At 39.8% G+C, this 15591-nt stretch overlaps 1 protein-coding gene across 2 annotated transcripts in view; it reads left to right on the top strand.

The window, feature by feature from the left end:
- Positions 1–6233: 6233 nt before the first annotated feature.
- The window catches only part of IDO2 (indoleamine 2,3-dioxygenase 2), a 46367-nt gene continuing 37009 nt past the window's right edge, over positions 6234–15591 (top strand). For both annotated transcript variants that reach the window (XM_061177308.1, XM_061177307.1), the window contains exon 1: positions 6234–6489. In XM_061177308.1, the coding sequence (XP_061033291.1) occupies positions 6391–6489 (99 nt within the window). In that variant the 5' untranslated portion in view covers positions 6234–6390. The remainder of the gene's footprint in view (positions 6490–15591) is intronic.

The raw sequence follows: 15591 nt of genomic DNA, 5'->3' as shown, positions 1-15591 counted from the left end.
TGAGTAAAGGGCAACACCAGGAAAACTTGTCCTTTGAAGAGAGTGTCGTTTGAAGAGTACACATAACAGGCTGTCTAATTCTCCAAGGACAGTCAAAGCCTCCTGGACCCTGGGAAGATCTCCAATGATCATGCCAAAACAACCACTTACCACCCATATCTATTAGAGACCCACTTGTTTAGGCCATTACCCAAACCACCTGAAGGTAGGGAATTCTCTCTCAACTCTGTCCCCACAGATTTTTTATTCTCTTTTAGTACACGTCGCTTTTCTCTTATGTAGTGATCATGGCTGTGTGTGTGTGTGTGTGTGTGTGTGTGTGTGTGTGTCTTATTTCACTTGCTAATTTGTCGGTTCCCTGTAGAAAAGATCCATGGCTTTCTCATTTTTACATTACAGCACTTAGCAGTGTACTTAAAATATCATCCGTTAAGAGAAGAAATACATTTGACCCTTGAACAACTTGGGGGTTAGGGACACCAACCTTCCCCACAGTGAAAAATCCGCATATAAATTTTGATCAGGCCTCCGTATATGTGGTTCCTCAGTATTTGAAATTTGCATCCTGGGATTCAACCCTAACCCTAACCCTAATCCTAACCCTAACTGCAGAACACTGTAGCACTGCAGTATTTAATATGGAAAAATATCCACGTGTAAGTGGACCCATGTTGTTCAAGGATCATTTGTAGATGAATACTGCGTTGACTCAAGTACTGTTTCATTAAGCAGGTTAGACCTAACCCTGTAAGCACCAGAATCTCTGCTCTAATGACTCATTTGTTCAATAACCATTTAATAAGCAAACCTAGGATGCTACCTCCTGAGCTAGATAGTAGAAAGATTAAGGGCACCAACCCTACCTTCAAGGAGCTCACTAGTGGAGAAATGGACAAATGGATTGTTTCAACACAATGAAATAAGGGCTATATAAACATAAGCAGACAGTTTAGACGTATAGAGTCCCCAACCCAGACTAGAGGGCAGCAGAGGGGTTGGGGCTTTCCAGGGACAAAATAGGGAAGGGGAGGGTACTGAAAAAAGTACGCGGTAAGAATAGATTTTCCTAGATGAGGCAATACGTGAAATGAGTTTTAAAGGGTGATTAGAGTACAATATGCAAACCAAAGGCTAGAAAATTCCAGGAAGAGAAAGAAGGGTGTTCAAAGACTAGCAGCATAACAAGGTCTATTGAGGAAGTACACACAGCTCAATATGGCTGAAACATTAAAGAATAAAAAGGGCCATGCAATAAAGGAGTTTCAATTTATCCTGAAAACAGAGGGAATGTTTTTAAGCAGAGAAATGACTTTATTATATTCGTATATTTGAATCATATTTAAATGAAGCATTGCCCATTGTAAAGAAATATGCATTGAAATGACTCTGGTAGTATTCGGGGAAAAAAGAGTAGGGGTGGGATAAAATGGGGAGTGATAATGAAGGCAGGGGGATGAGTTTGGAGGTTGTAAAAGGAATCCAAGCCTGCAACGATGGGAAAGTATCATGGGCTTAGATTTGAGGCAAAGAGATCAGTTAAGGATTGGAATATATACTCTTCCAATAGTAAATGGTGAGGAATTGAAAACAATGGCAGTGGCATTGGAGATCATAGAAATATAAGAAATATCATGGCAGTAGGAGTGGCAAGACTGGTGTTCTGTTGGATGTGATTTGGGATGACTTTTAGGTCTCTAATGATCAGCTACGTCAACAGAGTTACTAGGACCAGCCCATGCTGTCAGGTAGGGTCTTGCATGCAGAAGGGCCCACACTTGGCTTCATACTCTACTGTCACTGTCTTGAAATTCTGAATAAGTTTGAACAAGGGTCCTTACATTTTTATTCTTCTCTGCGCCCCACAAATTATATTGCCAGTTCCAAAAGATACCATTCACCAAGACATGGCATCGATGGGGGAGATGAGCTTGGTTCTTACTATCAGAGAATAAGTAATAAGTAAACCTTGGATTTGTTGCTTGGCCGTGGGCTCTCTGCTCAAGAGCTTGAACTAGTTGCTGGAGGTTTTGTAAGCATTTGCCCTGGTCTTAATGGAAGGTGTCTAGTCTATGACTGATGTGTTAAGGTATTTCTTATGATGCCTCTACAGAGCAGTTGAGTAAGGATGTCTAGTAGATGGTAGGAGAGACCCAACTACAAACAAAATGTTGGGAGTCCTTAGCCTAGAGATGATGGCTAAAGTCTTTGAACAGAGGCAATCACCCAGCGAGAGGGAAGTCAGGACCTGAACTAGGGAGGGCACAAATGGTAAACTGTAACCAGAACAATGAGAGAGAAAAACCAAAGAAGGGAAGCCATGCCTCTAGTGGTTAAAAGTGATGACTTTCAAGTCAAATGGCTCCAGCCCTGACTCTACCACTTACAAAAAGTATGACCTTGGGCTCTTACTTAACTTTCCCAAACTGCGGTTTCCTCAGTTGAATGATGGGGATAATAATAGCACCTAACTCACAGGGCTGTTGTGAACATTAAGTAAGTTGCTCCATGGAAGATGCTTACCGTAGGACTTGGCACAGAGGAAAAAATCAGCGAGTGTTAACTATCCGTTTTTTCTTATTAGTTTTAAGTATAGTCCAACCAGAAGGAATACGTGTCATAGGAAAGGTCAAAAAGAGAAGAGAGTTAAAAAAAAAAAAGCAAAATGCCAGATGCTTGAACAATTAGAAAGGACTAGAAATTCCCATTGAATTTATGAACAAAGGTGTAATTAATGAGCTGTACCAGATTAACCTCAGTGTACCAGTGCTGTCGGGGCTGACTGCTTTTGACAATTCAGATTTGGGACTTTATCAATTTGAAACTAAAACTAAGTATATCTGAAATCACACACAGAAAAATTTCCATTGTGAATGTTTTTCTTTCTTTTTTGAATACTTCTTGGTACATTTCCAAAAGGCCCTAATGCCCAGTTTAAGAGACGGGGAACCTTCGTTGTATACTGAAACTACAATAATTCATGGGAAAGCTGATTATAGAACCCAGGACTCTGAAACGACAAACCTTACTATTAGGAGAGGAAGTTCTTGGGCACAATTATGTTTAACCAACTTCCTCTTGGTAAATAAGAAAGATGCCAAGCAAAGTTTCATGAGGCCACTGTGTTCCCTACTTCAGAATATGTCTCTGGGACTAGGGCTACAATGGTGTAACAGAGAACAGCACAAACTTCTACCTGGCATCAAGACCCCAAATCTAAAAATGAGATGCTGAGAGAGATCATTCATTTAACCAGCATTTATTGAACTTCAGACACTGAACTTGCTGATAAAGGAAAATACAAAGTTGCATTAAATATGGGTTCGTCAAGGAACTTACAATCTAATAGAAAAGATTAGAGGGGCTTCCCTGGTGGCACAGTGGTTAAGAATCTGCCTGCCAATGCAGGGGACATGGGTTTGAGCCCTGGTCCGGGGAGATCCCACATGCCATGGAGCAACTCAGCCCATGCACCACAACTACTGAGCTTGCGCTCTAGAGCCCACGAGCTACAACTACTGAGCCCGCGTGCCACAACTACTGAAGCCTGTGCACCTAGAGCCCATGTTCCGCAACAAGAGAAGCCACCACAATGAGAAGCCCGCGCACCTCAACAAAGAGCAGGCCCCGCTCTGCCGCAACTAGAGAAAGCCTGCGCGCAGCAACAAAGACCCAACGCAGTCAAAAATAAATAACTAAATCAATAAATTTATAAAAGAAAAAATTAGATAAATACAATGTTTGAGTGTTAGTAACAGTTGACTAGGTAGAACTTGAAACACGATGTAAAACAGGTTCAAGGTGATAGAAGAATTTTGCACAGCTAGAGGGTGTTTAGAGGTCAGGTGATGGACATCCTTGAATGTCAGGGCAAAGAAATTTGAACTTTATTTAATTTACAGGAAGGAGTTCTTAATGATTTTGTGGCAGAATCTGAGATGTTCACTGACCCACAAGTTCCATGGACCTAGACCTTGGAAGTAAGAAAAGTCAAGGCTGAATATGCAGGCTTGGGTACCTGCGCATAGAATTGATGGGTAAGATCAGGTGGAAATACATAAGAATACTGAGGTGGGGAAATGGTTAAAATAATGCTGCAAATATCTATATATTTAGGTCTGAAGTAGGGAAAGGAGTCAGCGACTGAAACAGAAAAGATATATTCAGAATGATAGGGAAGAATATCAGAAAAAATAAGATATTAAAACTGTATTTCCAGAATGAGGGGAAAAGAACATGAGAAAAATAGTATTTACTGTTACCCATTTGATAAGTGCTTTACTTAATGTTCCTCATTTATTCACTGGGATAAATATAACTATTTCCTGTAGATGTGGAAACAGAAGCTTAGAATTTTAAACCACTTGTTTAAAAAGCCACATAGCTAATAGGAGACAGAGTAGAAATTCACACTCGGGTAGGCCAAGCTGAGTGGGCTGAGTGGAAAGTTCTGGTCTGAGAAGTCCAAATTCTAGTCCAATTCTGATGGTAACAACCAGGGTGACATTTGGTAAGTCATTTCACTCCCATAAACCTCAGGTTTTTCATATTTTACTGAGAGCATTGAACTAGATCACTTATTCTGTCATGCTCTTTTTAGTTTTGGTATTTTGATGCCACGCTCTTATAATGTTACAGTAAATTCTTAAGAGGGTGCATAGGGAATGGATGAAAAATAACAGGGCCTTCCCTGGTAGCGCAGTGGTTGAGAATCTGCCTGCCAATGCGGGGGACACGGGTTCGAGCCCTGGTCTGGGAAGATCCCACATGCCGCGGAGCGACTAGGCCCGTGAGCCACAATTACTGAGCCTGCGCGTCTGGAGCCTGTGCTCCGCAGCAAGAGAGGCCGCGAGGCCGCGATGAAGAGTGGCCCCCACTTGCCGCAACTAGAGAAAGCCCTCGCACAGAAACGAAGACCCAACACAGCCATAAATAAAAATAAAAAAAAAAAAACAGGACTAGCATAAACAAAAATAACTGTGTCTTCTTTTCACCTGAGATTGAAGGAAAAAACAAGAAGATGATTCAACAAATTAAGTTTGACAAACTGCCTTTAGGAGGCATAAGAAATTAATCTTCAAAACTGGTTGGGTACTGGGCTAAGAGGAAGTGGATAATTGAGGATGGCTCTTAGGGTCTAATGAACCATAAATCAATTAGGCTACTTTTGACATACTACCTTCAAAGTTGAATGCTCCATGGGAACTGTTACAGGAGTTATCAGAGCACTTCCTGCTTTAGCTTTTATACTTATCTTAGAGAAAGGGAGGGAGGAGAAGATGTGTATAGACAAATCAGCTTCCAAATAAATTTGTTGACAACCTGACAACCTAAGTTCAGGGTCCAACTGGGCAAAAGGTAGAGTCTTCGGAATTTTCACAGTGCAGATCTATGGCCTGGAACTTATCAGCGAGCTCCATACTGATGTGAATTCAAACCATGATGGCGCCTTTGACAGACAGCCTGGCAGCCTGATCGAGTGAACAAAGGAATGGCTTGGAGATCAAGCTACCTCAGCTCTAGTACATAATTAGTGGAGTGACAGTGGGCAGGATTATTCACATACGTGTGCCTCAGTTTACTAATCTGTACCTGGTTCATAGGTAAAGTCTCCCATCTTAGTGGTTGGTTCTCAAAAGATGTTTAATAAAAGTAGAAGGTTAAATCAAATGATCTGTTAGGCTTTTCTCAAATTCATTAGTATCTGCTATACCTCATTTGTTAAACTTCACAAAAGTATATATTCTCCTTTAATGTCATGGAAGGTTTCAAAAACAATAATATTTCTTAAGGTAAATCAAAGCAATAATAATCTTTAGAATACACTGTTCAAATACGCGCAGAATACTTCTGAGGTTCTGATATGTGTTTAGAGGCCTCATCCCTACTCTACCCATGGCCAATCCACTGAAATATCTGAGTGTAACTAACTTCTAGTTTTAATGTTTACACCTTTGGCATAAAGACCCAGTTGTCAAAGTTCATCATGGACCAAGTTCCCGTCGGGGTGTTTGGGATCATCCACAACCAAAACCCTTGTTCATTTCCCGTTTTCTAAAATAGAACAGATTTGTCTCTGGGTTTAAAATCAATCTTCTTATATTCACATATATGAAAAGAAAGGAGTTTTTTTTCCCCCCCCGAGGTGATTTTGTTTGCCTGTTTGTTTTAATCAGCAGTCTTTAATAATTTACTCAGCCTTATGTCAGAGAAAGTCTATGGCAGTGTGGAATTCAACCTTAGAGCAAGGTTCTCCCCTGTTCCCGAGACAACTGTACAGCTAACTGCGAGGAAGAGATGCTGTTTTGAAGCTCCCTTACCCTGGGTCTTTGATGTATTTGGAGCAGTTGTCTCTTCAGCAGCAGCCTCTGTGCAGATACTTCAAACAAAATTATGGAGCCTCAAAGTCAGAATTTGAAGACAGCACCACCTTTGACTTTAGGAAGATTTCATATTTCTGAAGATTATGGCTTTCTTCTTCCACATCCTCTGGTAAGGATAGGGTCTTAAAGCAGGTCAGTATAGCTTTCTTGAGAGGCTGACTTGGGTGTTTGTTTGTTTAATTGATGTGGTCATTAAGAGAGATGCAGTATAAATGCCAAGTCATTGATTTGGGACAGATAATACAAATAAGGCACAGTGTGATTACCAGCAAAGGGGAAGTGACCGCTACAGCAGGGGATAGAGCAAATGGAATGTTTTAATGTCAGTTTTTTTTTTTTAATGGATTGTCAATCATTCCAGCAAATTCATGAGCAAATGTGCAGTTATCCAAAAAAAAAAAAAAAAAGAGAGAGAGAGAGAGAGAGAGAATTTAGATAAAGATCAATTATATGAGTAAATCAGTTTGTCTTGACTTGCTAGTGGGAGAGAAAAGAGAACACAAGGGACCCTGGCTGTGTTCGAGGTTCGTAGGACGGATTAGATATTCACAGAAATTGCTGAGAAGAGGAAAGAACCTTCGAGGACAAACAGCACCTATTTCTTTCTTTTTTTAAAATTTATTTATTTATTTATTTTTGGCTGCATTGGGTCTTCGTTGCTGTGCATGGGCTTTCTCTAGTTGCAGCGAGCGGGGGCTACTCTTCGCTGTGGTGCGCGGGCTTCTCATTGCGGTGGCTTCTCTTGTTGCGGAGCATGGGCTCTAGGTGCGTGGGCTTCAGTAGTTGTGGCGCACAGGCTCAGTGGTTGTGGCTCGCGGGCTCTAGAGCGCAGGCTCAGTAGTTGTGGTGCATGGGCTTTGTTGCTTCGCGGCATGTGGGATTTTCCTGGACCAGGGCTCGAACCTGTGTCCCCTGCATTGGCAGGCGGATTCTTAACCACTGCCCCACCAGGGAAGCCCCAGTACCTATTTCTTAATTGTTCTTAAGGCTCAACCTGTAATGCAATTCCTTTAATGGTCAGGTCTAAAATGTCAACACTTTAATGGTCAGGTCTAAAATGTCAACACTTTAATGGTCAGGTCTAAAATGTCAAAACCTCAAGAGTCCTTAGAAACCATGGCTGAAGGCCAGAAGTTCTTGCCCAAAGTTATATTACTGGAAAAAGCAGAAGTAGTACTCAGGACTCTTGACATCTTTTTTCTACTACATTCTAAATAAGGGCCAAGCCTACTCAGCTAAGAATCTAGGGATCCAAAGTTACAATCACTGCAGTCATTTATTAGATCCAGTTTTTCCTTCTAGGGGTCTAATAGGGGGGTTTAACTGTGATTAATGAATGATCTGGTGTTTAATGAGTTTTATCGAATACCTTCTTCTGAGTGTGAATAGAAGAGTAAAAATGAAGATAGGATCTATTTGCTGATCCCAAAAGCCCTCTGTAGAGCTGTTAGTTGTGAGACCAAGTCACAGATCTGCAAGTAACTTGAGCATTAAAAGTAATGACTCTAAGGTGTTATGCAGAGGAGGATTGTGGCCCAGAACACTGGACTGTGTTCTCTGACCCTGCCACTAGGGTGACCAAGAATGTCCATTTGCTAGAGGCCGAAGGGGATTCCAAGATGCAGGACTTTCCATGGTAAACCAGGAAAGTCCTGGGCAAAACAGAATTATTTAGTCACCCTAAGTTTCACTTACTAACTCTTGTGACCTAGAATGAACCACCAGCATCGCCTGACCCTCAGTTTTCACATGTACTTGGAGAGATTTAGTGTACCCCCTGCCACTGGATTGCTATGGAGTATGAAAGCACTTCCATAAATCCAGTGGAAGGTTAGAAGCCAGTTTGCACAACCCTCAGTCCAGTGCTTATTCAAAATTCCATTCTGTGTGTATAACTTGATTCAGGAATATTTCCATCATCCCTAGTTCACAAGGAAGAGTCGGTCAACAGGCCAACACTCTCTTATTGGGATTAAATATATACACTGAGCTGATAATAATAATATTAATAATATTAAAAGTATGTAAACATTGGGTAGGGCCACCATGATTGTGTTCCTTTCTTTGCTGTTTCCTTTCTTATAAATAAGAAAACCAGACGGGAAACGAGAGCAACATCAAGTGTTTGTGACTTTCTGAGAAAACACAGGACTCTATCTGTCCTGTGGTTTGGTTGATGGATACTCCTTAGAAGAAATTTCCATTCTGGAGCTCAGAATTTCCTGGCAAACTGGGTCTACTCTCACAGTCATGTGTCAGAGTTCTAAAGAATGCAATTCTTTGTTTCAGTTTTAATTTTCTCTCACTTGTGGAAGAATTCTAAACATCTCCCTTTCTGGGAAGAGGTAAGGGAAGAGAGTTTACACCAGAATCTGCCTCAGTTTACTCAACTGATCAGGAGAGAATCTCTCACCCATGACCAGATAACAGTGGTGTCACAATAGATCGCAAATTGAGAAATACCAGCCACTGACTTTGCTAAGGGCATGAGTAGGCTTTGTTTGCCTTTAGGTAAGTGATGGGGTGGCTATTCCTTCATGTCAATGAGCCCAGACATACTCTTTCAGCAAGCTTGGTTGTTTACCATAAATACTTAAAGCATGTGAGTGTAATCATGTACCACAGGTAGTAAATATTTTGTTATATTTCAATGATTTTATGGATATTGGACCAATCTGTATGCTATTTCTAATAGCATTTTTATGACCAAAACTAACAAATATCGGAAACGGTTCTGATTTTTAATAATAACAGAAAAGAAAAGAAAACACAGTCAAACTAATGAATAAGCAATCATTCTGGCTTTGGGGGAAGGGGCTGACTTGGTTTCAAATACTCTATCCCACTGTTTCTATAAACTCTCAAACATCTCCAGGGTCTAATGTTTCAGTGAGGAAAATGTATACCTTTCAGACCCATGTCCATAAGGAAGCCACAGAAATCCCTTGCCAGATCGTGTGTCTGTTGTGTACGTGTGTTCGGGTGGGTGCGTGGGTGAGGAGTAATTTTTCTTTAGACATAAAGAATGTGAGGAAATTTGCTTGGCAGGAAGGGAGGAACCGAGATCGTTTATAGCAGGAGATTAGATTGGAGTGAGACCAAGGGAACTCAAACATTAGGCTCAGGAATTTGGATTTCATGCGTCTGGTAAGCAACAATGCCCTGGTGTGTGAATTTATTCCTAGCAGAAGGTTAAGTGCAGGGTGGGTTCCAGCAATCGTTCCTGAACTGCATATCAAAATTAGCTGGGAAGCTTAAAAAGTACTGATGCCAGAACCCCAGCCAGGAGTTAATTCAGAACCTCTAGCCTAACTAGCTCAGTACTTGAAAACGACAGAATACGTAAAGGACAATGCAGGGCCAGGTGAGGGATGAGGGGCTACACGCAGGAGGTTGTTTGTGGAAAGAAAGGTGTCATAACTATGAGAAACAGTGAGAAGAGCTTGGAAGTAGTTTAACTACAAAAACAAAGGAAAGGGAAAAACAAAACAAAAGCAAATTGCAAGGGTGCCATAGAGCAGAATAAAAGGAATCGGGATGCTGGGAACCTTGTTCTGTATAGCGGCCAAGCAACGATTTAGGAAAAATAAAGTCATATATACTCTCCTGTAGTAATTCAAAGCACTTGAGAGAAGCAGTGGACTCCAGCTGCTTAGAAGGAAGAGTAGAAAAATAATTAACACAGGAGGCTACAGTTTTCTTTTTAATTTTTTAAAAATCTTTAAAAAAAATTTTTGGCTGCTTTGGGTCTTTTTTGCTGCTTGGGCTTTCTCTAGTTGCGGTGAGCGGGGGCTACTCTTCGTTGAGGGGTGCGGGCTTCTCATTGCAGTGGCTTCTCGTTGCGGAGCACGGGCTCTAGGGGTGCGGGCTTCAGTAGTTGTGGCATGCGGGCTCAGTAGTTGTGGCTCGCGGGCTGTAGAGCGCAGGCTCAGTAGTTGTGGTGCACGGGCTTTGTAGCTCCATGGCATGTGGGATCTTCCCAGACCAGGGATCCAACCCGAGTCCCCTGCATTGGCAGGCGGATTCTTAACCACTGCGCCACCAGGGAATTCCCAGGAGGCTATAGTTTTCGAATAGAAAGTATAGGTAGGAAGAAATCTGATATTTCCCTGAAAAAATATTGCCATCTCTGCTAGTGTCTGGGGTATATATGCCTGATCATGTCAAATGAGATTTGAGGCAATGATGGTTATGTTACTAATATATATATTAGTATATCTACTATATTGTGGAGATAGACACAAAGAGATCAGATTTCAGAAGACTTAGTGGAGATCAATAAAGAAAGATGTGTTTGCGGGTGGGAACGGTTGGATGGTACGTGGATTTCCATGCCAAAGTTAAGGAACCGAGAGAAAAGGTGAGGCGAGCCAATGGGGAAATGGGTGGACGACGGAGATAAGAAAGTGGAAATGGAGACAGCCAAGAGGGTCCTCTAGAAACTGGGATTTGAAGCAGTGAAACACGTTAGAGTCTTCTCCCTCAGGATATCTAAGCTGTAGAAAAACTTAAGACAACATGCGGAGAGGTGAGCTGAGAGATCTAAGAAAGGACGAAAAAATCACTCATCGGAAAATACATACCTGCTATTTTCAGTCCAAAGGAGCCTCCGGGAATGAATTAATTTCCTAGGGCTGTTGTCACAAATTACCACAAATTTTGGTGGCTTAAAGCAAGAGAAATGTATTGTCTCTGAGCTCTCGAGGTCAGAAGTCTGAAATCAGGGTGTCAGCAGCAAACTCCCCCTCCAAAGTCTCTCGGGGAGAATCCTTCCTTGCCTCTTCCATCTTCTCGTGGCTCCAGGCATTCCTTGCTTCTGGCAGAAGAACTGCACTGTCTACCTCCATCTTCACATGGTCCTCTTCTCTGTGACTCCATCTTCTCCCCTTCTCTCTCTCTGTCTTCTCTTATAAGGACACATGTCATTAGATCCATCCTAATGTTGGATGTTCTCATCTTGTGATCAACTAAATGACATCAGCAAAGAACCTTTTCCAAATAAGGTCACGTTCACAGTCTCCAAGTGGACGTATCTTTGGGGGCGGAAGGGGGTTGGCATGCACTATTCAACCCCCTACAGACAGTGAGGCGGAAAGATAAAGAATTAGAGGGAGGGAGACCCTGGGCAATGGAAACCAAAGCGTTGTCTTGTCCTGAGATTCCCAAAGCTGACCATATAGGAGGGTGAAAGGCAGCAAAACGAGAGGGTGCGAAACACAAAATGGTAAAGGAAACACGAGGACACAGTTAAATATTGACTGGCTTTGTCCCATATTGTTAACTCATGTTCACCAGTATGACCTCGATGTTCTGAAGAAAAGTCATGCTCTGCTGTAAAACTGTAGCGTTGAGGTCAGAGAAAAGCTAGCATATGAGAAAACATCATAGGGGCAAAGGGTAGACAGCTAAGCTAGCCCACATGTGCTCAAGGTCCAGCCTTGTTTTTTAAATGTCAGCACAGTAATTACATGACCACAGCTGCAGAGGAAAGGAGTCTTCCCTCTTGCATAAATATAAAAGGATAATCTAGAATCACGTTTCTGAAACTGTGGCCTATGGAGTGGGGAGACGGAAGAGGAGCAAAGATACACTCCTGAGGGTGCATAAATACTAAGATTTTTAATTTTGTGTTTTTATTTTCTAACTAGATATAGAAATTTCACAATTTCACAATATAGAAATGTCACAGAGATAATTTGCAATTGAAAGACATTTTCCATAAAATAAGATTTTAGTTTCTTTCTTCCTTTTTTCCAACTGAGGTCTTTGGATTCTTGGGAAATTATTCTCTGGGATCCATGAAAATTATTCCTTTAAGGCAATTCTGTACATTACTCTAGTTGAGAAATAGTAGATAGTTAATATGACAAATTCTGGTTAATGGCATAGACAACACTGTAATAGTCATACTGATCTGAAGTCCAGCTAAATCTCTTACCAGTTCTAAAACTAACAAGTCATATTTGATCTCTTTTAACCTTTTTCCTTGTGTGAGGCTAATACGTCACAGGCATACTAGGAAGATCAAAGTAGGAAATCTACCACATAAAACCCCTTATAATTCTGACACTCTGTGGTTTGAGTCTAGAACTAAATACTAGGTCAGGTCCAGCTCTGGGTCCTATTGACAAAAGGATAAGTTATTACTATACAACCTAGATTTTCTAAACCATGACCAATTTGAGAAGGAATATTTTATCACATTTCATATTATAATGTCAATATTTATCATACTATGTGTCTTAACTTGATTTTGAAACATACAATTGTTGTAAATATCTCCCAACTGCCTTTAATCACATCTTATGACCCCATTATTGATAAAAATAAATCTTTCCATTATATATAATATCAGGTTAATGTGTACCATAAATTGACTATCCTCTGCTTGAAATCTTACTTCACAATTCTTTTTACGATTATTTACTTTATTATTAATCTTTAGAAATTGGGAGACTGCTAAAGTATGGTGGCTCGTCATGAGTCACAAGATTTTTACGAAAAACATTCTAAATGTGACTATTTTCTTACCAACTTAATAAATTCACATCAAATACAAAGTGGAAAACATTTTTTAAGTAGGAAACTGATTATTCATAGCTCCACCACAAAATCAAAATACCTTAGTTGTCTGGAGGTAATTTATCTAAAGGTGTGTATGTTTGGGTATGTATTTGTGTATGTGTGCGTGTCCGTGTGTTTGCAAAGCTACAAAATTGTAATTCTGTTGTATATCCAAACCTGCATTGTGCGTTTTTTAACTCAATGCTATAAAATAAAACTTTGCCTGAAATTAATCAGTCTTAATAATATAATTTTAATGGTTTCATTAAAACCCACTTGCATGATAAAACATTGCAATTTAAATGGCATTAGGCATTTTAGTTAATTTCAATTTTCTCGCTTTATGAATACAGCTGATGTATAAAACTTCTGATGTTTTAATTCAAACCAAATAGTTCTCACAAAAATTGCATATCTCCTTCCTAAAAGTAACTTGTAATCACGAGCTAATTTTGAGGGCATTTGTTTAGGATGCTTCCCCATCCTTCATTCTAACCTCCAGACATTCACTCTATTTCTCTAGTGTCAAATTAATGTCCCTCCCCGATCTACTATTTCTTCAATTTTTTCACTGGAATTTTATTTATTGTTTCAATCTAGTGCATATTTTTCACTACTTTGTATGTTTAAGGGCACTTAGGTTACAGATGTGAATTAATGTGAACTCTGTACTCCCAGACTAAATAAAATTTTGAAAGAGGATGAGACCAGAACCAAAGATGTGGGCCCCCTAGGTGGATGAATTAATTTGGTGTCAATGAAGAGTTTTTAATATTTGTCCAAGCTTTATTATAGAAACACTTGAGCTCTCATTCTAGGTGGAGTGGTGGCAGAGGCGGTGAACCCCTCTCTGTAACAGCTGCTGTCCAAAGCTACTGAACTTCAGTCCCAAATCTGTTTACATCCCCCAGGAAAAAGCAAAAAAAGAGGAAAAGTAAAGAAAAGAAAACCTTATCACTGCCAAGTTCCATCTTAGCAGGCATTTTAGCAACCATTTATTGTTACTTTGGTATGCCCTCAAGCAGCTTATCAAAATATTCTCTCCAAACCTTTCCTATACTTTTTCTGGGTTTTTCTGATTTTATGTACAGTAATAACTTCCCAATATCAAAATATACTCATAGTAATGCTCAACATGGATTTGTCTTTCAGTATGCTATTGAATTCAATTTGATACTATTTTAGTTAAGAATTGCCTTTTTGTATTCTTACACCACAGTAGTGTTATTATGTCAAGGGCTAGTCCTGGGGGTCTGTTATCTTCACAAGATGCATTAGGTGCTTTGTCCTCTGTGTCTATGCTCTGGAACAGATAATATATCACCATTCTTAAGAATGGAAAAATTTTAGGTGGTAAGTTTTAAATTGCATTTTTCATTTCCTCTGTGCTTATTGGTCTATTTAGATTTCATACTTCTAGGCAAAAAAAAAAAAAAAAAAAAAAAAATTCATCTTTTAAAATTTTCCAAGTGGGGTTTTAATTCAGATTTTCAAAGTATTAGCAAAATTTATTGATAGCATTCTCCTATATTTCATTAAGAATGGAGTTTTTCTTATTTCCTATGGTAACCTTCTTATAATATATAATAAGAGTAGTAATTATTATTTAATAGGTGCTCACTTTATGCTAGGCCTTGTGTTAACTGCACATTTCCCATTTGAGTCTCACAGTAATCTTCGCTCTCAAATGACTCATGTGATAATTAAGGAGTTCAGCCCTGTCTCTGAAAACTGTCTTTTAGCTGCCCACCTTTCTCTTTTCCACCCTAGTCCAATCCACCACTATTTCTCCCTGAACTATTGCCTTGTAACCCGTCTTCTTATTTCCCCTCTTGCCCAACTATAGCACAGTCCCCGCATGGCAGTCAGAGTGACCCTTTAAAACAAAAATCAAATCACATCACTCCACTCTTTAGAACAAAATCCTATGTTTTAGTGTAGCCTCCAAGGCCCTCTCATGCTGCTTACCCATCTCTTCAAAGTCATCTAATATCTTTCTCCTCTTTAGTTTGCAGCAATGACACACCAGCCTCTTTCCATTGAAACTTGTCTTTTATTTCACTTAAAACCCTCTCCTTCACGTTCTACTCTGTCCCATAGTTTACATTCTAATTTTTATGATCATAATATTGTCATCCAACTTTCCTTGGTTGACGTTTGCCTGCTTTAATTTCACTTAAACTTTCATTTTTTAAACTTTATTTTCTTAACCAGAAGCTGGTTTCATTAACTTAATCAGTGCTAATACAGTTTATTGTTTCTATAAAATACATTATTTTTTAAAAAGTCTGTTCTTTTCTAGATTATAAATGTGTTGAGAAGAATTATCCAAAATAGAGCAAAAGGAGGGCTGAGTTTTATTTAGTACCATCCGGAGCCCTGTCTAACTAAGCAGTCTCACCTTAGGATGACTTAATTACCTAAGGGATGCTCCTTTTTTGACATGCTGCTTACTATTGATTAGGACCGAATCTCTGAAGCTGCATATTAACTTGCAGATTTTTGTTCAAAAGAGCTGCCAGTGATTTCTGTTGAGTAGAAAATAAAACCCTAAAGCTTGTGATTGTTCTGCCACGTAGGACATTAACCAATTACTATGTCTTTACCTTAGCAATTTAATTTTAACATTCTTTTTTCAAAACTCTAA

The sequence above is a fragment of the Eubalaena glacialis genome, chromosome 20, assembly GCF_028564815.1.
Source record: "Eubalaena glacialis isolate mEubGla1 chromosome 20, mEubGla1.1.hap2.+ XY, whole genome shotgun sequence".
NCBI lineage: Eukaryota > Metazoa > Chordata > Mammalia > Artiodactyla > Balaenidae > Eubalaena > Eubalaena glacialis.
The sequence above is the reverse complement of the archived record's forward strand: the minus strand, read 5'-3'. Positions and strand labels throughout refer to the sequence as shown.